The sequence below is a fragment of the Pseudopodoces humilis genome, chromosome 21 (assembly GCF_049639895.1).
Source record: "Pseudopodoces humilis isolate 2021_Gansu_Grassland_sample_001 chromosome 21, ASM4963989v1, whole genome shotgun sequence".
Taxonomy (NCBI): domain Eukaryota; kingdom Metazoa; phylum Chordata; class Aves; order Passeriformes; family Paridae; genus Pseudopodoces; species Pseudopodoces humilis.
In genome coordinates, this window is record NC_142220.1 from 11,458,881 (window position 1) to 11,483,196 (window position 24,316).

The 24,316-nt window shown below is 42.3% G+C and overlaps 1 protein-coding gene across 3 annotated transcripts in view; it reads right to left on the reverse strand.

The window, feature by feature from the left end:
• Nucleotides 1-24,316, reverse strand: part of COX10 (cytochrome c oxidase assembly factor heme A:farnesyltransferase COX10) — a 112,463-nt gene that overhangs the window by 18,178 nt on the left and 69,969 nt on the right. For all 3 annotated transcript variants that reach the window (XM_014259691.2, XM_005530959.3, XM_088065482.1), the window contains exon 5: nucleotides 23,983-24,053. In XM_014259691.2, coding sequence (XP_014115166.1) covers nucleotides 23,983-24,053 — 71 coding nt within the window. The remainder of the gene's footprint in view (nucleotides 1-23,982; nucleotides 24,054-24,316) is intronic.

The window sequence follows — 24,316 nt, forward strand, 5'->3', positions numbered from 1 at the left end:
CTAGAGTGAGGGCTGAGATATCCAGAGGAGCCAACGAGACCCCTGCCCCAGAAGTAGACTCAGGTGTGGGAAATCCTGAGTGGTGTATAGAATGGGAGAGAATGGGCCGGACTCTGAAGGAATTTTCTGATCCCCCAGCCTGGGAATTTTCACGTGAACAAATTCAGAACCCAGATGAAGTAGGGAAATATCTGGAAGAGAATTGCTGTGATGATTCTAAGAAGAAAAATATCATTGCAATAAGCTGGGCCCTAGCGTATGCTTATCGCACGCTGCTAGATACTGTAGGGCAGGCAGATAAATCAGCAGCTACCCCAGTCACTCAGGCTGCAGCCAAGCCAGCAGTCAAACCAGACAGTGAGCCTAAGCCAGTGTCTGTTGCTCCTGCCACGAGAGGCATGAAATTCAAAACCAAAACCGATCGGCCAGTAGATGATGATAATGGTGATGCGGGGGAAGGACCCTCAAGACCAGCAACTGATCAAAAATCCGAAGGCACTGGTGAACCTTTCTCCCTGAAGGACCTTCGTGGCCTGAGAAAAGATTACACTCGACGAGCTGATGAATCTATAATTAGTTGGTTAGTCCGTCTGTGGGATGCTGCAGGTGAGGCTACAGTTCTGGATGGCACTGAAGCGAGGCATCTGGGGTCCCTGTCACACGATCCGGTTATTGACCAGGAGATGATGAGGGGGGCTGACCCTTATAGTCTCTGGGAACGGGTCCTAAGAAGCGTGGCACAAAGATATCTGTGTGCAGACGATCTCTATATACAGCAAACTCGTTGGAAAACCATAGAACAAGGCATTCAGCGTTTGAGAGAAATGGCAATAGTAGAGATTGTCTTTGTGGGTGACTTAGGTACTAGAAACCCAGACTTGGTGCCATGTACATCTGTGATGTGGCGAAAACTTGTTCGACTTGGGCCACAAGAATACGCTTCTGCTTTAGCAACAATGAAGCGGGATGACCGGGAGGAGACTGTGCTGGATATGGCGAAGAAGCTTCGAGCATATGCAGATACCGTGCATGGCCCCATGCAGGCAACAATTGCAACTGTGAGAACAGATATGCAAAACTTCCAAAACAAAATAGAGGAGAATCTCAAGAAACTCAGGGAGGACCTTCTTCCAGTCTCGGCAGTACAGACCAGGAGCCCTGGTACTCAACGCAGAAGTTCCCCAGATAGAGAGAAAAAGCTACGAGCTGAGCTGTGGTTTTTCCTACGTGACTGTGGAGAAAACATGAAAAGATGGGATGGAAAATACTGCTGCTCTGGCAAAACGGATGCTTGAATTGGAAGACAGCAAGACTCAGGGGGGATACTCTACCAAAAAGAAAGCCGCTCCAGTAACCTGTAGTCAAACTGACAAGTATGATGATGACATGTCTGACTCCCTTGAAGGAACCTCCAAGACATATACCCAAGAAAAGAAGGATAATCAGGCTTAGAGGGGCCCTGCCTCTAGCCAGGTAGAGGCTAGGGAAAACCGTGTCTTTTGGACTGTGTGGATTCGTTGGCCTGGCACATCAGAACCACGAAAATATGAGGCCTTGGTTGACACTGGTGCACAGTGCACCCTAATCCCATCAAGATATGTAGGGGCAGAATCTGTTTCTATTGCTGGTGTGACAGGGGGATCACAGGACTTTACTTTAGTGGAAGCTGATGTGAGCCTGACTGGGAATGAGTGGAAGAAACACCCCATTGTGACTGGCCCAGAGGCCCCATGCATTTTGGTCATAGACTACCTCCGAAGTGGGTATTTTAAGGACCCAAAGGGGCTTAGGTGGGCATTTGGGATAGCAGCTGTAGAGACAGAGGGCATCAAGCAATTGAACACTTTGCCTGGACTGTCAGAGAACCCATCTGCAGTAGGACTCCTAAAGGTGGAAGAACAGCGAGTACCAATTGCCACCTCAACGGTGCACCGCCGACAATATAGAACAACTCGAGATGCTGTGATTCCCGTCCACAAGATGATCCGAGAGCTGGAGAGCCAAGGGGTGGTCAGCAAAACCCACTCACCCTTCAACAGCCCCATCTGGCCTGTGCGTAAATCTGAAGGAGAATGGAGATTGACTGTGGACTATCGTGCATTAAATGAAGTGACTCCACCGCTGAGCGCTGCCGTGCCGGACATGCTGGAGCTCCAGTACGAGCTGGAGTCCAAGGCAGCGAAGTGGTACGCCACTATTGACATTGCCAATGCATTTTTCTCCATTCCTCTGGCAGCAGAATGCAGGCCTCAGTTTGCCTTCACGTGGAGGGGAGTGCAGTACACCTGGAACCGACTGCCCCAGGGGTGGAAGCACAGCCCCACCATCTGCCATGGACTGATCCAGGCTGCCCTGGAAAAGGGTGAGGCTCCAGAACATCTGCAGTACATTGATGACATCATTGTCTGGGGAAAGACGGCTGAAGAGGTCTTTGAGAAAGGAGAGAAAATCATCCAGGTTCTCCTGAAAGCCGGTTTTGCCATCAAGAAGAGCAAAGTTAAGGGACCAGCTCGTGAAATTCAGTTCCTGGGGGTAAAGTGGCAAGATGGACGGCGTCAGATTCCTACTGATGTCATCAACAAGATCACAGCAATGTCTCCACCAGCCAACAAGAAGGAAACGCAAGCTTTCCTAGGTGCCATAGGTTTTTGGAGGATGCACATTCCTGAGTACAGCCAGATTGTGAGCCCTCTTTACCTGGTCACCCGCAAAAAGAACACTTTCCAGTGGGGCCCTGAACAACAACAAGCCTTTGCTCAGATCAAACAGGAGATCGCCCATGCAGTAGCCCTTGGCCCAGTCAGAACAGGACCAGACGTGAAGAACGTGCTCTACTCTGCAGCCGGGAGCCACGGTCTGTCCTGGAGCCTTTGGCAGAAAGTGCCTGGGGAGACTCGAGGCCGACCACTGGGATTCTGGAGCCGAAGCTACAGAGGGTCCGAAGCCAATTACACTCCCACAGAGAAGGAAATCTTAGCTGCCTATGAAGGAGTTCAAGCCGCCTCAGAAGTGATTGGCACAGAAGCACAACTCCTCCTGGCACCCCGACTGCCAGTGCTGGGGTGGATGTTCAAAGCAAAGGTTCCCTCTACCCACCACGCCACCGACGCTACATGGAGCAAGTGGATCGCCCTCATCACGCAGCGCGCCCGTATAGGAAACCCAAATCGCCCTGGGATTTTGGAGATAATTACAAACTGGCCGGAAGGTGAAAACTTTGGTCTCATTGATGAAGAGGAGCAGGAACAAGTGACACGAGCTGAAGAAGCTCCACCGTACAACCAACTGCCAGCAGAAGAAACACGCTATGCTCTGTTCACTGATGGTTCCTGTCGCGTCGTAGGGATGAACCGGAAGTGGAAAGCAGCCGTATGGAGCCCCACACGACAGGTCGCAGAGGCCACTGAAGGAGAAGGTGGATCAAGCCAACTTGCTGAACTCAAAGCTGTTCAACTGGCCCTGGACATTGCTGAAAGAGAGAAGTGGCCAAAACTCTACCTCTACACTGATTCATGGATGGTAGCCAATGCTCTGTGGGGATGGCTGGAAAGGTGGAAAAGGGCCAACTGGCAACGCAGAGGAAAGCCAATCTGGGCTGCTGATGAGTGGAAGGACATCGCCACCAGGGTAGAGAAACTGTCTGTGAGGGTCCGTCATGTAGATGCCCATGTCCCCAAGAGTAGGGCTAATGAAGAGCACCGAAACAATGAGCAGGTGGATGAGGCTGCAAAGATAGAGGTGTCAAAGATAGACTTAGATTGGCAACACAAGGGAGAGTTGTTCCTAGCTCAATGGGCCCATAATGCCTCAGGCCATCAGGGTAGAGATGCCACCTATAAGTGGGCACGAGACCGAGGGGTGGATCTAACCATGGACAGTATTTCCCAGGTTATCCATGACTGTGAGACGTGTGCCACGATCAAGCAGGCCAAGAGGTTGAAGCCACTATGGTACGGTGGGCGGTGGTCCAAATATAGATATGGGGAAGCCTGGCAGATTGACTACATCACACTGCCCCAAACCCGCCAAGGCAAGCGCTACGTGCTCACAATGGTAGAAGCCACCACTGGATGGTTGGAAACCTACCCTGTGCCTCATGCCACTGCCCGGAACACCATCCTGGGACTTGAAAAGCAGGTCCTTTGGAGGCATGGCACCCCTGAGAGGATTGAGTCAGACAATGGGACTCATTTCAAGAATAACCTTATAAACAGCTGGGCTAGGGAACATGGCATTGAGTGGGTGTACCATATCCCCTACCATGCACCTGCTGCGGGAAAAGTGGAGAGGTACAATGGACTGTTAAAGACTACCTTGAAAGCGTTGGGTGGGGGATCTTTCAAAAATTGGGAGCAACATCTAGCAAAGGCCACCTGGATAGTTAATACCCGAGGTTCCACCAATCGAGCAGGCCCAGCCCAATCCGAGCCCCTGCATAAAGTAGACGGAGACAAAGTCCCAGCAGTACATCTCAGAGGTTTGTTAGGAAAGACAGTTTGGATCAATTCTACTTCAAGTACAGACAAACCCATTCGTGGAGTTGTTTTTGCTCAAGGACCGGGTTGCACATGGTGGATAATGCGGAAAGATGGAACAACGCAATGTGTACCTCAGGGAGATCTGATGGTTAGGTGAAAATCATGAATAAATGCCCTTGTCTGTATATAATGTATGTGTTGTAGGGTTAAAATATATATATATTAATTTTGATAATAAGTTGACGATATGGGGATAAGGGGTGGAATGTCCTGGGGTGACTTTATGATACTGGTATCCCCAATCGTCTGGTTTATGTTATATATTAAGTTCTGCACCTTTAAGACTGGCTTTGAGAGCAAGAGAGGGGGAAGAAGAAGCGCACAGTTTGTGTTAAGGAAAAACATCACTCCCACACATCCCGCTCCTGGACTGCGGTGTCTGCAGCACGGACAGACAGCGGGACAGAGCTTCTCTCTGGATTTTAGTTAGTTTTAGCTAGCTGAGGCAGAGGAGTTCCCTAGACCTTTGTTTGTTTTTTTCCCAATTTTCTTGGATCTGTGCAAGCCTGCTCTGGACTGAACACCCAGCCAAACCCCGGGAGCTCACGCCTGGGGCCCACCGGAGCCTGGGCCTCGGCACTTTCCAGCGCCGGAGGGACTGATAAGAACCTGAGCGAGCCGAGCTACACCACATGAAAAGGACTTTTCTTCCTAGACTTGCCATCCCATCGAACAGCAAGAGGTTTTATTATTTAATATTACTCAATTTCTGTTAAATAAACAGCTTTTTCCACTTCTCTCTAAGGAATTTTTTTTCTTTTCCCTGACCAGTTAGTGGGGAGGGGCATTTCCCTGGGGAAATCCCCATTTGGAGTTTTCCTTCCTAATTTGCCCTAAACTAAGACACAGAGAGAACTAAAAGCCTCTAAGAAATAATGTGGTGTGGGCAACCTCTGGAAAATGCCATTACATCAGTTGTACTCAATAACCCTTGTGGCTAAATACACACTCATAGTCACCCACGTAAAAGCAGAAAATATGTGTGCCTGCAATGAAGGTCTCTAAAAAGAGTTCAGCTTTACCTCTTTTGTCTAATTGAAAACCATGTAGCCTTTGTGTTCTACAATCCACTCTGCCCTCTGGTCAAATCCTTAACCCTAAAATACGTGTTGCAAGCACTGCTCCAACAGTCAGAAGAAAATAAGAAAAATTTGCTGGTGGGGATGAATTTTATGAGAGTTTTATCAGCAAAAAATCCTGCCAGTCAAATTTTGATATTTAAGATGTTTGTTAGACCAATACAGTACAGACATCCTAAATACCTGGAAGAACAAAAATGAGCAAATCTTACTCTAAAGATATGCCTTCAATTTAAATTGGGTAAGTAATTTTACACAGCTTTTCCTAACCATTAACAGATTTTAGGTAACACAGTGTGCACAGAGCACATTTCTGCTCAGCTTTATCAGCCCTGGTGTTACCAATACAGCAGGAGTCGAGGGAGGGTACATCATCGCCTTTCACTGACAATGAGATGTATAAAATTTGAGGCTGTTCTCAGGAAAGGAGTTGTGCCCTCTGGTTCTGCAGCCTGTGGTGCTCCTTTGCAGAAAGGCAGCAAAATACAATCTGTACTGCCAGTGGTCTCAATGCTGACCACACATGCTGGAGTACTTTGTAGATGTTGCCCCTCTACAGCGAAAGCCTGACTGGGCTTGATTAAACAAATCTGTCTTGATAGATTCCTGACAGTAAACACCAGATTCACACAATACTCACTCTCGAGGATTCAATGTGACACTACTAGGCTGGGCTGCCCACATCCGCCCTGCAGGGCTCATAAATGAGCATAAATGAGAGCACAGTTTGATCTAATGCAACAAGCACTCTTCTCACTAATCAGGAGTGAAGACTTATCTACTTGTCTCCAATTCAAACAAACACTACCCACCATGAGCAGGCACTAGCCCTTCATGTCTCAGACAGGAAGGCAAAGGGTGGGAGTGAAAGCCTTCTTCCATGGATGAACCCTGTTTTGCCTCTCCCACATTGCCTCCCTGCAGCACCAACAGTCCTTGGTGCCAGCCCTGATCCCAGGTGTCTGCTGCCTTCATTTCCAACCAATGGATCAGAAAAATACCTTTAAAAAATAAGGCTTTATCAAAAGGGAGGGATGAAGTTATGTGGCTGAGACTTTGAAAAGATTTGCTGTAATCTTGGTGGAAGAGAACACATTTTTGTTTCTTCCTTTTTGCCTCTTCAAGCGAAGTTCCTGGAGGCACAGTATGTAACCACAGAATTACAGAATGGTTTGTGTTGAGAGTGACATTAAATACAACCTTGTTACAACCCCTCTCTGAAAGGCCAGGACACCTTCCACTAAACCATGTTGCTTCAAGACCCAACAAACCTGGCCTTGAACACTTCCACGGGTGGGGCAGCCACAACTTCTCTGGTCAATTTGAGGCAGTTTGATCAGTGCTTATAATTGTCCTAATGGTCTCAGGGGAGGGCATAAAGTCAATGGGTGGTTCTTCTTAAGCAGATGAACTACTTTACTTTCAGACATCCTGAAAGCATCATATTTTCTACTTCTCTCTAGTGTTTCCTCAACAAAGAATAGTAATTGTCTGACTTACAAAGGCCTGTTCCTGGAACTCCAGCTGAGATTAGGAAGTAAAACTGTGATCTGATGACTCAGCTTTGTTATAACTTCCTTTTAAAATACTATTTGGCATCACATAGACACTGCAATCAGAAATCAGAAAATTTCCTTCATGGTGAGACCCGAGGTAGAAGAGAAATCAACTCACTCTCATGTAAATTTGTCATGCTTATAAGGTTTAGGACAAGTATAAGCAACTCCTCACTGTAAAAAATAAAATATTTGAGGAAAATGTAGAGAGATTTCAGTCACTGGTGATGCTCTTTCTGCTTCAGTGATGCTGCAGATTTCGAGACAAGACTGAGCCTAGGTTTAAATCACAGCAGTTTAAAGGGTATTCTGATTTCTACTAGGTAATGTCTTCTAGGGACCAGTGTGCATGTCCATGCTCACATTGCTTGTCAGTACTCAGGTATATGGGGCGATGTTTGCTAGTTTGATGCACTCTCCATTGCTAGGCTGCCCACATCTCATCAAGGGACTACAGGAGACCAGCATCTCATCCTGGAGCAGGGGAAAGGCTGAGATACTGAGCTGTCACTGAATTTACCCCACCATCTTATCCTCACACAGTTCCTCCCACTACAGCCTCATGCCACCACGCAGCCCATGTCAGCCTTGGCATCCATGCAACCCAATGCCAGGGAATTCTCACATGATGCTCAAAAGTGGCTGAGGCATCTCTGACGATTTCCTTCATCCTTAAACCACACCATGCAGTAAGTGCAGGCTGGTGACTGATGCAGGTACATACGCCTCACTGCACTTGGGCATTCATGTTTGCTGAGGGAATCGCTCCCATGGGAAAAATAGACAATCTTCCATTGGAAAACTGGCCAGGAAGCTAGCTCAGAAAGCAAACATCTTGAGTAAGAAACTAGGTTTTATGATGGGTTCTTGGGAGGAGTTGGTTTCAGTTATTTGGCTGATTAAAATCAGACTTTGGAAAAATACTACAAGTGCCAAATGAGTTCTCTTGGAATTTCGACTCTAAAAATACCCAGTATGTCACCACACAGGGCACCTCCTAAAGGCAAACCAAAGCTTAGTTGTTCTGCCTTGTCCCTCTTCTCTCCTCTACTGACAACAAATAGGCCAAAATCTACCTAATAAAAGTGCTAAAAGACATCCACCTTCAACTAAAATCTTTTGAGAATTTCAGCTTGACTAGCAAATAATCAGACTTCTCCTGATGCAAAGAAAATGTGTTGTCATTACTTTCCCAGGGAGTTCACCCAAGATGGCCCCACTCCAGTCACACTCCACTGAGAGAATCCAAGAGGAGAACGAGAAGCAGGAGGAAGATGAGGCCCACGTTCACCTCATTCAGCTGTGGTGAGATCCTGCTGGTTGGGTTGGGAAGGATTGCTCAAGGACGCCCCAGAGGTGCTGGGGGGAATGGGAACAGGCAGGAGGAATTCCACATGGGTGCTATTCAGGTATCTCCTACACACATGACCACGAGGCATCCATGTGGACCCTCATCCAGAGGAGTGGGGAGGCTTTGGACGATGCACCAGCATATTTTAATTCCTGTGCAATAACATAACCTCTAAACCAGTCACCACTTACAGATGTCCTGGTTATATGTAAATAATAAGCTTTCACACATGTGCAGGAAATAAATTTATTTAACAGGCTCCAGAACTATGGATAATAGTACTTCCTGACTCACAGCCTTACTTGGAAAAACTAAGAGGCAAAAACAAATTAAAGCATTTGCCTGTCTATAAAATTAATGTAGTATTTTACCTATTTCACAGCATCAGTAGAGCAAGCTTCATGTCTATAATGATCAACAGCGGGACTACTTGCACATGCTTTTCTGTGCTGGCTTTGCCCAAACATTTTGTGAAGAAAATTGTCAAAGTAGTTTGAACTACAATCTAAAAAACAATTTTAACAGCGTTAAAAATGGAGCAAAAGTTTAGAGAATTAAAAAAAAACAAAACAAAACCTAGAAAAGAGCAAGACATAAATGCCTCTTAAAACCTATGAATACCTGAAAATACGGAAAATTCCTGTATCAGTATCTAATGCTTTAACCTATTCCTGTGAATATACTGACACTCCCATTCAAGTGCAGACACAAAGCACATATGAATCCTGAATAGGTACATTGATTCAATCAGCAGTTCTATGCAATTCCTGTTCAGACATTAAGCAAATACATAAGAAACTTAATTTGTGACCATGTGTTAATGGGAAACTGGGCACACCAAACATCCTTACATAAAAGCAGGTGAGGTATAAGTACATATATCTGAAAATTAGATTCAAAGCCTAATACAAAAGGTAATAAATCCTATCTTCTCCCTGACTGTCAAAATCCCTTCATAGACATGTCACACACTTCTAAAAAATTAAACTAAAAAAACCCTAAACAACAATGCTTTTTTGTTTAGCTGCAGCATGTCTGGAGTACCTTAATGTATTTGGAACATTTAAATTCCCAGTTAGTTATTCTGTATTAGATCTCATTAGTATTGACAACTGCCCCTCAGGCCATAAGACCATGGATCCGTTCTGCCAAATGCATGTGATGCTCTAAAATAAGCAGAGCAGGGATGGTGAAGGAAGAATCCAGGCATGGGCTTGTGTCACAAGGGTGGAAAGAGAAGAAACTTTATTTAGAGTAATTTCTATATCCAAATGAAGTCAAATACGTACCCTTCTGTTCCTCTGTGTGGGATTTTAGTAAAAGCAAATATTCTGCACAAATTCTGCCCTTTAATTAAACTGCAATTTACCTACTTTTTGATGAGACAAAAATTGCATTTAGGTTTTGGTTAGTTTTCTGTGTCATCCAAGACACAGGTTCAACAAGACCACTGTACTTCTTCCCCTTGTTCACCCACAGAAATGGTACTAAATTATCCCTGACCAGCATATTCCATGGTGGCAGGTAAACAATGCTGAGACAATAGAGGTGAGACTGATGGCTCAGATTAACTTCAATATTGTTACTCTGGGTCCAAATTCTACCTGCATATAGTGTCAAAACAATTTGTTGTAATAAGAGGGACAGCCTGAACCAGGTTCCTGCACAGATGGGTTGAAAATAGCAGGAGCTCAAGAGAAGGTATTTTGGCAGACAAAGAACACAAGTGTGATTCTCATCTGCAACTACATTTCACCATCACAAGCTGAGATACGAGTCCAGTGCTGTTCCAAAACCATAATTAAAATCAGATTTCAGGAGGAAGCATCTTAAGTTGCTTATTGTTTCTGGACTCTCTAGGTACTAAAAATGTCCTCAGACTACTCATCAGTACAAAGCTACTGGAGGAAGCCCCTTCCTCTTTTCCCTAATTTTTTCCAGGTCAGTAGTATGGTCTTAAGGCTTCTGAAGCCACTTACAAATTCAGACAAAAGCATCAGTCTGAATGCTTCACCTTTTTCCAACAGCAATGAGAGGTTACACAAACAGAAGTTCAAGGACCATCCCTTTGATGGTTTCTGTGGCTGCAGAAGCCCACAGCCATGAACGAAAAAGGACATCCATGGAGATGTCTACCTACACTCATGCAGAAAACCATACTCGTCCTTAACTGCTGATTTAGTTTTGCTCATCTCCTGGCATCTTCTCAATCCTGCAGCCAGGCAACACTAAGAGTTGCTGAAAACAAGTCCCAGGGGAGGAGCTGTGCCTTTGGTCAGCATGACTGTCCTACAGTACTGGGCTATGGCTTGATCACCTCCCTCAGTGGGAGGAGCACCAGCCAAAAGTATTTTTTTAAACTTATATTTATTTTCTTTAAGAACTGCTGAACTCTGCTCAGCAGCTTTTAGAGATCCACCAGAAAAATCAGGGAAGGCCATCAATGAACCCCAGGAGCTAGAGCAGGCAATCCCGTCCCATTTGGAGAAGACAGAAGGAGCACAGAGTGTTATGAAGACTATCAGAAGCCTTCCTGCTCCCACAGCTGAGGTAACAGGGATGCAGGCCTATCTCCTTCAAGCACACATCTGGACAGCATTTGTGTCATTTCTAGCCCTGCTTCCCCTGATGGATGCATGCCTGGAACTGGCAATGGAGTCGCCTGCTGGCACAAGTGCCGCCAACTCAGCTGACTGCAAGAAATGAGCCAGAAGGCTGGAAAAGGCACATTTTGCCCCAAACAGCAACAGTAGCATCCCTGAAATTATTTTTGATGGAGGGTTAAAAAAATCCCTTCACACAGTTTCTATGTTTGAGGTAAGGCCCAGAGCATTCAAAATAAATCAGTAATCACGGCAGAATGCTGAATTATGGCAATCTACCAAATCTGAAATTAAATTTTAATTTTCCACACAAATTCTTTCAGACTGTGTATTTCTATATTTAGTAATAAAAACCATATCCATGACCACTGTCAGCTGTAAAAGTTCCACTGTAATAACACTACTAATGGGAACTGGAACAACACTGCGTGGATCAGTAGCTTCATTGCTGATGACTTTACTAAAATTATTCTACATTCTTTTTACAAAAAAATTAGATAAAGCTCCCAAATAACTCTACAGAGGATGTGCTCAACAGAAAAAACATCTACATTCAGACATGAGATTCTGAATCAAAGTGGTTACATGATGACCTGATCTAGTGGGTGGCATCCCTGTCCATGGCAGAGAGGTTGGAATTACATGGTCTTTCAGGTCCCTCCCAACACAAACCATTCTGGGATTCTGTAATACATCATGACCCCTAATTAGTACAGTTTTGAGGCTGAGGTTTATAAGGACTCAAAGCAAAATATTTTTACATTCAACTACAACTGCCAATTATAGATTGGATTACTGCCATGGAAAGATCTCCTTCAAATTAAAAGGGAAAAAAAATAGCTGTAACACTGGCAGAATGGACGTACTGCCAGACCTCTATTTCTTTCATGTATTTCTGATTCAGTGTCAGAAACTTTACTTAACACAAGCAATTCATGCTCTCAATTTGATATTGTCTTTTACAGGTACATTGTGGCTGAATATTATGAAAAGCCCAAGAAGCTGCTGATTGAAGCTTAAACTTGCAAAGCACCAGAATTATATGAAACTTAATATTATGTATCAATGAGTTAAAATGGTACTATTTTAAAGGAGAAAATGTTGAGAAAGATCTTAATAGATACTCATTTATTCTCTTTCAGTCACGCATGAAAGTTCATGAGTCATGACAAAGGATGAAGGATTTAAAACTAAAATGTGAGACTAAACTACACTTTTAATTGGGAATGCAATTTTTTCTCTATCAACTGTAAATATCAGAATACAGCTTGTCTACCATTTAGTGCTGAAGACAAACAAATGGGGCGCTTTTTCAAGTACTTATTTTTTTTCTTCATGAATTATTTAATTTTGTCTTCACAGGTTAAGAAGTAGTATCCACATTCTGTCAGTATCTGGCATTTCATCCCCAAAAATGTGCTGCTGTGGCAGATCAGACTCTACATGTACTACAATTACTGACTTTTGTATCAAATCCCCTTTAACTGGGTGTACCATGATTTATAAGACTGCCAGAACACACTTGTTGCAATTCTGCCTACTTGTGTTTTTGTATCTTTTTTGTGATTTGACTTCTGGTAATGACTATGATAAAGATGTTGCTAACCTCAGACTGGACAGTACTTTTCCTGAAATGTGGGAAAACAAAAAAAAAACAAAAAAACAACCCAAAAAACTCCAAACAAACAAACAAACAAAAACCCCAAGGAAAATAATGGAAAAGTTCTAAACCTAACTTGTAACATAAAACCTGAGCTGAGGAAGAATTCAAAGTTAAGAGGAAGTATGAGAGTGGTAGGTGCTCCCCAAAAATCTAAGGAGCTGGTTTAACAGGTAGTATTTAAGCACATTTAAACACCACAACAACTGTGCCTGCAGAAAAAGAGTTTACAGACTCAATCCTCAAGTAAACCTCTTTAAAATTCAAATCTCTCTGAAAGAAATCACCCCTAGTAACTTTCCTTTGTCCATAGGGCCCAGCCAGGCCCATCAGCACCAACCTGGATGTGATTTTGAATGACAGCTGGACCATCCACAGGGAAACAGGGAAGGATTCAGTGAGTGATGTCATAATCTCCCAAGGAATGTCATACAGGGAGAATTTGACATAAAGGGAGTTCAGTGATGGATAAACACGTATCACTGGCTAAGTCTCATCATGGAGTTGCCTTTTTGAGTTTTGCCTCTAAATCACCACCAGCTCTGGCTTTGCCATCAAATATACTTGCTCAAAAGTGTATTCAGTGTAAATAAACACAGGCTAGGATAAAACACTGCTTGTTTGTGTCAAATAATTTCTCTCCCAAAGAAGAAACAGACCAAGCATGTAGCCCAGGTCACCCTGCCATGGGTGTGTATCATTGTATAAAAGTATAATCAACACCGTATTTTACGCAAAGTGGGGCAATTTTTTCCCTTCACTCCTCAAGAACCCAAGCTGCAGATGTTCTGTATCTCCTGCTAGGATTGAGGTGCTTTAAAACTATCATAAACAAACATGGCTGATTTAAAACAATCATTTCATCCTGAAAGGGACAATCTCTCTTTTTTATGGTTCAGTAAATCAAAATTGGCTTGACTGATTTTGATGAAGGTTTCACTAAGGTGATACATGAATCTCAACTCAAACAAAGAAGGAGAGATCAAGAGTCCCACCCTCAGCATTGAGCTTTCTCCTACACATCTCCTGCACTCATTTTTTCAAAAAAATTTTATTTTTTCATCTAACTCCCTGCAAACAATACCAATATCTATTTTTTTAATGTTTTTGTGAGCCTGTCCTGAGGTCTGAGCCCAGGTCTGGGATGAGGTATCTCAGTGTACCATGGGGAGACTTGCAGTTCAGGTAAAAATAAAGCTTTAATGCTGCTCTTTGTTATTAAGCAGACACTCCAATTGGGCTTCATCACTTCACTTGGAAATAAAGAATTACAAATGAAAAGGACCTATACTTACAATGTTTATGCTCTTATTACACTTGATATCTACACCAGAATGTTAATCATAACAACCCTGAGCAACCCTGTGGAGCGTCAACACATTTGTGGTATGTGTCTTCGTTAGGTAGGAGTGAAAGGGTGACTAATAATATTCACAGCTTCCCCACAGTCATGAAAATGTAAATATTTTTTTTAAGTGCTTACAGGACAAACCTACAGTAAATCTGAAAAATGTCCCCCATAATATTTAAACTAAATCCTCCTCTTTAATCTAACCTTAGAAAGTGGCAATTAAATGATCTATTCATTCTACTTCAAAATCTAAGTTCTCTCTTTGTTTAAGAGCCAGACAACACCTGACAAACAGAATGGATAATTTGGTCTCTCCAGAAACACTTTTCTGATTTAGAATGATTAAATATTACATATGCTTCTGCTGAGCCCTCAGATAACATTTGGAAAGCAGTGGGTAAAGAACATTCTCAGGCCAGATCTCAATCCCATTCAGAGAAAACTGACATTCTAGGATATTTATTAACCCGCTCTTCAAAAAAACAAAAGAGAGAAGATAGTCCGGTCATCCCACCATGGGAACACTGCTTCTAAATACATTTCCAGGAGCAATAAAAATGAAGAAATTAAGTTATTCACTATAGCAAAAGAGAGCAGGACAAGAAACAAAGGTCTGCCATGGGAAGAGGAACAGTTTCTAGACACCAGTCCGTGGAAGAGAAATGGAGCAGATTGAGCCTGAAAAAATTTCAAGTTCAGCCAGATCCTTTCTGCCCATCTTGCACCACTGCAAACATGCCTTTGACATCCAGAGCTTGGGTGAGAGAACTCTTAGCTGCAAAGTCTTATCTCAGAAGTGAAGAGGATGAGGATGGCTGTATTTTGGGATTTCTACACTATTATCTAGGTAGATTATCTACAGTTACCATCTGGAATTATGAGGTTTTTGAGTGGAACAAAACGAAAAGCCTTTCATATACCATCAAAATGCATGAATAGAACATAATTATTGTCACATAGGCAGCAATAGGAGTCACTGTGGCTCCTTTCCAGCATGATTTATAATTTTATAAATATAAATAATAAATATATATATATATAAATATATATAAATAATATAAATATAAATTTATTCATAAAAAAATAACTAAATAAAACATATCAAAGCAGTTCTCCACATATCTCAACCTCAGGAATGCAACTTTTCTAGTAATAGATACCAGAGAGCAAGCATCTGTGTTTGCACAGCTAATTAAACTACAAGAAAAACCTCTTTTATATCTGACTTGCGAAGCTGATAACATGTAAGTTATAACTTGTATGAGACATGACAAACTCTGTCCTTCACAGAGAGAAATTCACTTCTAACATGACTGTCATGGAGTTACTTTACCTTTAAGAAAGTTTAAGTTGCTGGGAACTGCCTGGAGTCTTTTCTCCTGACCAATTATCGGTCATTGCTGAGAACTGACAGCAGTTTAGGCCATTGAAAAGTGGGATCAACTTGTGAACCCTACCTTAAAGTGTAAAACCAGAGCTCTCTCGGTTCTCTTTGTTTCCTGGCTGGGAAGGGCGGCAGAGCTCCAGGCCTCCCGTTCCCTGCCCCGGCCATGCGGCCGGGCGGGGACTGGGCTGGGCCCAGCGTCTCCCGGCCGGGGGATGCGGGCCCTGTGGAAGGTTTTCTCCGGGCTCTGGCTGGGCCGGGCCGAGCCGATCTCTGGCTCGGCTGCAGGTTTTTTGCTGTAACTAAATTCACTAGAAACTGCTGAGTGAAGAAAGAGAGAGGCTCTAGACCTGCAGCAGGCTGGGCGTGGCGACTACACTCTCCAGAGCAGCCATGAAGAACTTTCCATCGCAGATGGCTCCAGCTCCTGCACCGGCCGGGGCCACAGAACTACCTACAACAGCTTGGGCAAGATTTTAACTCTTTCATTACTCAGATGAGACTTGCGGATTAATCTTTTTATCCAGAGAGAGAAAAAGAGAGTGATCAACATGAAAAGAGACTTTATAAACTACCAGTGACAGGAAAGAAAAGAAGCTTCAGAAAAGGTAGAGAATTAAGAAGATGCTTTAATTAAGCTGAAATATCTTTCTGTTAAAACTATGGAAATGGACAATAAGGTCTTGAAAACACTCCTTTAATTCATGACAGTATATAGGGAGGAATAGAGTGTTCAAAGTGTAAATTTTGAGTAAAAAGTAGAGTAATTATGGTACAGTGAAGTGCTGGAAGATTTGAAGCCTTGAGAGGCAATGGGAAAACTGTTTTCTGGTGAAGCTCACGGAAACAGATGAAGAAGACTTTTTTTGCCTTTGAATAACTTATCCTTAAAAATACCATCCCTAGACTCATGGCCCATACACACTTCAGAGTGATGTGAAAATGGGAGGAGTGGGCTCTAATAATAGCAGCTCTGGGCAGCTAACATTAGGGCAATAGAAAACGATAACAAAAATAGTTTTTCTTGTGAAAAACTCCATAAATTAACAGGAAGAAACTTCTGTTTCTCTACAAAGACTGGTGAAAAGACTGTAGCAAGAATTGGGACTGTTTTAACCATCAAAGTTCCAAAGTTTTTGTCTCTTTTGTCATGTGAACAAGGGAATAGTAGGTAGACAGGGGATGAAAAGGTTTTTCTGGAAGTTTATTCTGGTGTTCTTATTATTGTAGTTTGTCAATAAACTTTCTTTTTTTTCCTTTTAAGTTTTATGCCTGTTTTGCTCTTGTTCTAATCCATATCTCACAGCAAGAAATAAGTAATTTTCTTAGTTATTGGTTTAAAACCACGACAATGACTCACTGTAAACAGATCTCAGGGTATAGCAGCTCCTAATCAAAGGCAGCTCCATAATGGACTTGTTGAGCAGTGACATTTCCTACACCACTTGGCACAGGGTGAATGATGACACTGTTGTGGTTAAACCAGATAAGGTTCAATACTAATACAGGGAACAAAGTGTTGAGGTTTTGACTGCATTAAGCCAGAATTTACAAATACAAACCTGAAATGTTTCACAGACATGGGAAGAAGAGCCATCAGGGGAACACTGCCCCCAAGATGGGGAAAGGATCTTGGGCTTCGAGCTTAAATATTGTTTGTTTGTAAAAACTCACTTTAACAACACCTTTGGAGAAAATGACTCATCACTAGTCAATTAAAGAAGAAAGGAGGCAATGGCTGCAATCAATGTCCAAGAGGCCCATTCAGATTAGACACAAAGATGGCAGGATTAGTGCACAATGGCTCGGTTCCCTCCAGCTCCCTTGGCCCTATCCACAGCCCCCCCACCATCCCCGCCCCGGTGAGGAGCAGACATGAGAGGATAAGACAACTCCATTAGGAACCTGTATCACTTCTTTGCAATGTTCTCCACAAGCAGAAGAAGCTGCTATTTAGCCAAATGTACTGTGACTCAGCTTTATACATGAGCACGTGGGATGTTTCCTAATGTGGGGCAAGGCACACTCTGATTTATCAACTGTCCCACATATAATTAAAGATTCAGATAAATAATTTGGGGGTAAAGACCCATAGGCTGAGCTGAAAAGCAGCAAGGCATGAGGGGTCAAGTGTTTCTGCAGGATTTATATTTACCAAACAGAGCTGCCTGCAAAGGAATGTCTGTATTGAGCTGTGGCCGAATGAGGCCTGGGCAGGAGTGAGCTGGAGAATCAGCAATTGCTTCATTTCAACTGAAACAAATTTAAATGTGGAGTTAATAAAACAACCCTCTTTATTGCCCTAAGAAACAAAATACATATGTAGTTAGAGCCATATAATTTCCTCCTAACACACATTTTGATCTGAGGATAATGTGCAGTATCACCGCTTTTCTGTGTATTTTACAAAAGGCCTCTAATACCTTAGAACCATTTAATCAACATCCCATGCAGGCAATGAATAAATAATTGAAATATAAATACTGTCAACCATATCCCCTTTGGGAAAGAGACACAGTAAGCATTGTATCATTACGTTAGACCCTCTTTAGATGTGGGTTTTATTCTCATTAAACTATGTTTTAGCCCCAAGGTTTCTCCCCACACACCTCTCTGTGACATGACCATGCCAGAAAAAAAAATGTAAAATACCCCACTGTTCAAAAGGCAAGAAGTACATTTTTACAAGCAATTGTACACGTCAAAAATATAAAGCTGCTTTTTAAATTTCTTGTTTACCAAACACAGCCAATAACAGCTCCTGGAAAACACAGGGTAGAAAAACAAATTAAGGTAGGAGGGTGGTGGTGGAGAAGGAATGCATTTACTTGTTTTTAATAGTAAAGCCTGAATACAAGCAGGATAAGAAATTCTTGAAAAGGCTGCTGTGATGGTGCCTGCTTTGAATTGTGCCCTGTTTAAACAAGAGGAAAGCCTCCCACTGAAAAAAGAAACATTTTTATCATTCAAAAAGATCTCAGGGCAGACCCTTTAAAATGAGGTATTTTCTAAACAAAGCATCAGAATGTTCCCCTGCAGGGAATGAGCATCTGATCTCTTAAAAATGATCATTCTTGAAGAACTTTAGATTTATGGAGTTTTTGTTTTATTTGTTTTAACTTAAGTAGAATGAAACCTGTCTGAAATGACCACCCAAGGGAGCAGAGCCACCAGCTAAGCAGCGGCTGAGCCCTAAAGGGGACCCAAAGTTGTACCAAGACCCTTGGGGAGGTTTTAGATCTCTGGCTTAACCAGAGCTAGCAAAACACTTAATGCAGGTCTCAGTGTAAGCCCAGGACATGGATTTTCCTTCACTTACATCCATGCAGCTCCACTAATGTCAGTAGGAACATTCCTGATTTACATTAGTGTTAAGCAAAGGAACAAGCTAATTACCCTGAGTTATCCACAGTGATTATGGGAGAAACTTTGTTTTAAAATGCACACATTTTTTCAGCGTGAACTGGTTTTGTTACGCTTGTAATAGTAGGTCTGCTACAGGCAGCAGAGTTGAAAAACTCAGCTTTACATAGAATAAGTCTAGAGTCACAATGTGCATCTCAATAAATAAGATTTCACATGTTGCAGTTTTCTATTAATTCATGAAAACCCAACTTCCATATCTGCAATTGTGACTACTATTCACAAATATAACCCATTGGTGAGAAATAGTAATAGCATAAGAGCCCTTTTTGGTCTGATTCTTCAAGAGTTCAGCTTATAGTTTAAACTGAGCCAAGACAATGCTCCACTCAGAAATATCAATCAGTAGAAGTGTTACTGCCTCCATTAAGTGCAGTAACCATCAACTGTGAACATGAGAAGTGGAAAGCTCACAGACAGAACACAGCTCCTTGGGCATTGCTAAGGGAAAAGGGTAATGGGATTCTTGGAAAAAATATTCATCTAACAACACAAAGATTTACTTCTGTTAAAGCATTCAAGGCATAAGCAGTGTTGTGCCGCCTTCTGCTATTTTAATAGACTTAAACTTCTTAAATGGGTATAGAAAAGTAGCTTGAGTACAAATAATCTGTGTAAGAAGAATATCAATAAATTCCATAGCATGTTAGTTTTATCACAGAATCCCAGAATGGTTTGGATTGGAAGGGACCATAAAGCTCATCTCTTTCCACACCCTTGCCATGGGCAGGGACACCTTCTACTATCCCAGGGTGCTCCAAGCCCCGTCTAATCTGGCCTTGGACATGGCCAGGGTTGGGGCAGCCACAGCTTCTCTGGGTAATTTGGGCCTGGGCCTCCCCACCCTCACAGGGAAGAACTTCTTCCAAAGATCTAATCTGAATCTACTCTTTTGCAGTTTGAAGCCATTATATTGAAGAGTTTGGAGACAAGATCTGGAGCAACCAGGTCTCAGCGCTAAGACTGCTGTGAGCCGGAGATGGGTCTTCATCTCTCCTGAGGCCCCTTCCAGCCCACCCTCTGAAGCTACCTGTACAATGCTTCATGGTCCAGGCAAGCAAGGAAGAAGCCATCAGCCCACATCCAGGCAGCCACTGCTGAGGCCAAACCAAAGGACTGGGTACAGACAACAGCTGTAAGTTGCAAAATAGTACAGGAGCAGAACTGAACAATATCTACACTGCCATGAATTTGTTATTTAGAACATACTGTTTAAGGTCTTTTTTTCTTTTCAGATGAAAAGCAATTCTTATACAACTATGAAAAATTTTATTAGTGATTAGCAGAGCGGATCCAGCAGTACCTTAAGTTTGTATAACTGCCACTTTTTAGGAGTGTGTGCAGGTAAAGGGTGATCAAATCTGTCACTTTGCACAACATAGCAGAGCAGGGCACTTGTCACCCTTGGGGTTGATCTCACTCAGCTACTGCAGCTCATAGTAGAGATTTATTAAAATTAATCTGCAGGAAAATTAAATCCATTACCTTAAAAACCAAGGGAATAAATCACACCCAACAGGAAATCAGGAAAAACTGCTGCCACTTTAGACGAATCTAAGATTGTGTGAGCACATGAAATTTTTCCTCGTCAGTGACACAAAACAAATTCACCGAAGGAAAAGAAGGAAACAGTATCAGCTGTTATTTTAAGGCAGAACACAAATATGCTCAATGAGTTTAACACTGCAGCCGAAGTATAAAGAACATCTTGAGCTGTTTGTATTTCCAAACAAGACTTGAGGGGTCAGAGGAGGAAGACACATGGGCAGTCAGGATGATGGATGGCACTCAGTGGTATGCTGTGCTCGGGTCTACTCCTGTTGTTTTTGCAACAGGATGTTTCTGATTATTCTCTGAATAGAGATTAAGGATGGTTACATCCCATTGCTCAAAGAGAACATTTTTTCAGAGCATTACAAATTAAATTGAACATTGTAAAGCAAGCAGTCAATGAACTATCTGGTGTTGTCTGTCACAAATCTCCCAACAGTGTCAGAAGATTCCTTGGGGGCACGAGAGGTGGGTTTAGAGACTGGCAAATAAGGTAAATGTGCTCTTGTCCCTACATTCAGCAGCCCGAGCTCTGCAGAACCTGTCTGTGTCATTGCCTTTATGGACTGTCCAGCCCAAATATGTAAAATATAAAGCAGGGGGACACTGAGCCACTAAGTAATTGTTTCAGCTATCAAGATGATGCGATGGAGAGACTTCACAAAGGAGGGAGCAAAATTACTTTTCCAAATTCCATCCTTCCAGAGATCTTTGCAGAACTGGCTCCTGGCTCACAGGGAATGATGGACGGGCCAAAGTTGCTCAGCTGAGACCTCTTCAATGTCACCAGTAAGAGAACAATACTGTCTCCAGCCAGACCTCCACACCTCAAAGTACAGCCCTGGCCACAGAGCTTTTTTTGAAAGTTACTGAGGTTCCTCATCAATGCCAAAAGAAAACTGCAAGTCCTCAGCAGCTCAGAGAAAATGGTGACATGTAGGGGCTTGGGAACCACATGAATGTGTATGCAGGGAAACAAGCCCCTGAGACAGATTTGTGGTGTTTTCTCAAAGTGAAGGTTTCAGGCAGAAACATTGTTCAGGGGAGAAACACTGTTGGAAGCAAGATCACTCAGAATAGACAGCTGATCTTAACCCTAAACAAACTAGGGGCTGAAGCTGCAAACAGAGGCCACAAAGCAAAACACAGAGGAATAGTTTCTCTACAAAAGCTTAACATGTCCTAACAAGCCACCTCTGTGAATTATCTTGCTTAAAATGGAGACACCACCTCATCTAGGGACTGCATGACTCACTAACTCCAAGATCCTCTCACTGAGGTTACCAGTTTGATTCTGGCCCTACATTCAAAGCACGTAAGAATTCTATTTGTGATGGCACAACCTCTAAAAGTCTCTCACTGGCCTCAGTGCAGTTTTTAGTGGGCAGGAGTCACATCAAAGCCACCACTGAAAGCCTTTCCAAGGAGGTCCAGAGCCAACATGATGGAGAGTTAACAACCTTCTCTCTTCAAAAAGAATCTCAAGCTCAGGACAGAAACTGCTACCCATATTGTCCAGCTCTCTAACAACAACTATGACAGATAAATAAAAAGCAAGGACAGCAAGATAAAAATGAGAATATATTTACAAACAGTGCAAATGAAGATGGATTAGAAAATGATATCTCATTTGCACTGGATAGCACAGATGTTGTAACACAGCAGAACTAAAAATGTTTCATTACATGAAGCAGCTAAAGAGAAGAAAATTCAAAACTCAAATGTCAGACAAATTTTGGGCAAGAACTCCCCAAACTTTCCAGATTCTTTCCCAGAGCCAAGACACCAGCGTCTTATGTACTATTTATCCAGCCCTGTCTTGTATGCTTTTGACTGGTTTTAGCATAACCATTTACAGGTTATATTTAATCAGCCAGGAAGGAAAGAGTTCAAGGAACATCAGGAAGTATGTGGCAAAATTCAAGGTTAGATCACTTGCACTGGATTATTCTCCTCTGGCACACTGCAGAAGAAATAACCCCAACTCAAGGCCTGAATACTCCATGGTCTGCAGGGAGCGAGAGCAGCATTATTCAAGGGAAGTGACAATTTAAGGAACTTTAAATTAGCTGTTGACAGGCAGGCAGATAGATTGATGAGTGATTGCCCAATGTCCCCAACATTACCATTTTGTGGTGAAAGCAAATATGAAAAGGGGGAAGTAAGAAAATCCATGAAATATGGTTTTGCCAATCTGTGGTGCATTCAGATGACAGTGAAGTTAATTTAAGGACACTAGAAACCTAAAATAAATTGCTTTCTCTGAATTAAAAGTTGACAGAAAATTTCCTAGTTATATTTTTGACTCCAGAAGCACTGCAAACCACACTAGCAGCCTACGATAAAAATAAAATAATAATAATAAAAAGAAAATGTCCCCACCATTTTTCTTCCTAGTAAGTGTTTCTTCTCCCAGGGCCAGGACAACATGCAAGGAAGGCAGAAGTTCAGGTCCCCTGAACCACACGATTAAGCCTGACTTACTGTATATCAGATGATATCCTCACTGCAGTGGTCCCTAAAATATGTTTTTAAGTATAATTAACTTGGGAATCTGCAATTAGCACCACCTTCAAGAACAAATCAGAACAAGTTTATTGAAGTGCTCTAAGTATTTACCACAAGAGTGAATTTACCCCCAAGGTTCAGTTGACTATTTTGTCTCAATTTTCTTGTAATTTCATCTGTCATGTTTTTTTTCAGTCCTCCAAAGGTGATAGATAAAACACAGAAATAAATAGGACCAACTGTTCACAGAAGCCTAAGGGAAAACATAATTTTGTTATAAATACTCTTTGGCACAAATCATGGAAATGCAATACTAAAATTGTTTGTTTAATCATTTATGAATTGGGCCTTCAGTTTCAGTTTGCAAGTAAGCTGGCGGATTTTTATTGATGTTCTTTTCACTGTGCTTTTTTAGTTGCAAAACAGCCCTTGAGAAACTGAACTGATACATAATCAAGAAAAGAGAAGGAATGGAAGACTTTTTTTAAAGGAAATTCCTGTGCTAATGTAGAACTTTTTTTGCAGAGAGGAATTTAGTTCTAGATTATGACACACTTTATGATGACAATTTTTAAAATTAATTTCCTAAGACGCAACAATTGTGAGCTAGATATGTAAAAGCAACACACATTGTTTCCTTAGATGGGAAATTTTTAAGATTTATTATTACAAAACAAAAGTTCAGTGGAACATAACTGCATGCTGCCACACCATGCACAGAGTCATCACATATGAAGAAATATGTAATATGAAGAGAAATTCTACTCTATTGAGAAATTCAGTATTTTATAGCTGTGAGTGCCCAAACTCCTCACCTGAAAGTTATAAACATGAAGAAATAGCAAGGAACAAAGAGTTGCATTTCTTTTAGTGTTTTGTCTCAAAGTGCTACTTTTCGTCATCTAAAGAAGGAGGGAAACTTGGAAATAGATAAAAGGTTTATTCCTCCTTAGCCAGAGCAGGTGTGCATTGCCTTACCTGATTTGTCCTCGCACCAGTGGTCTGTTTTTAGTCCTGTTCATATTTGAGTCAAATGGAACCTCAAAGAACTGTAATTAAAAAAAAGGAAGAATCAGAATGAAAGGATACTGGAAAATGTGCCATGCATAGACTGTCCTGTCTGCATCTGCCGGTGCTTTAATCTCTGTTTTTGAAGGTTCAGGGATACAACAAAAATGGTAAATGGGTTTTATGGAGCTTTGATAATCTGAATTAATGCTTTTGGCATCCCCTTAGAAAGAAAATCACCCAGAGGACAAAAACAGTTTCCACAAGACCCCAAAAGTTTATTGTTTGAAGTACAGTTTGATTC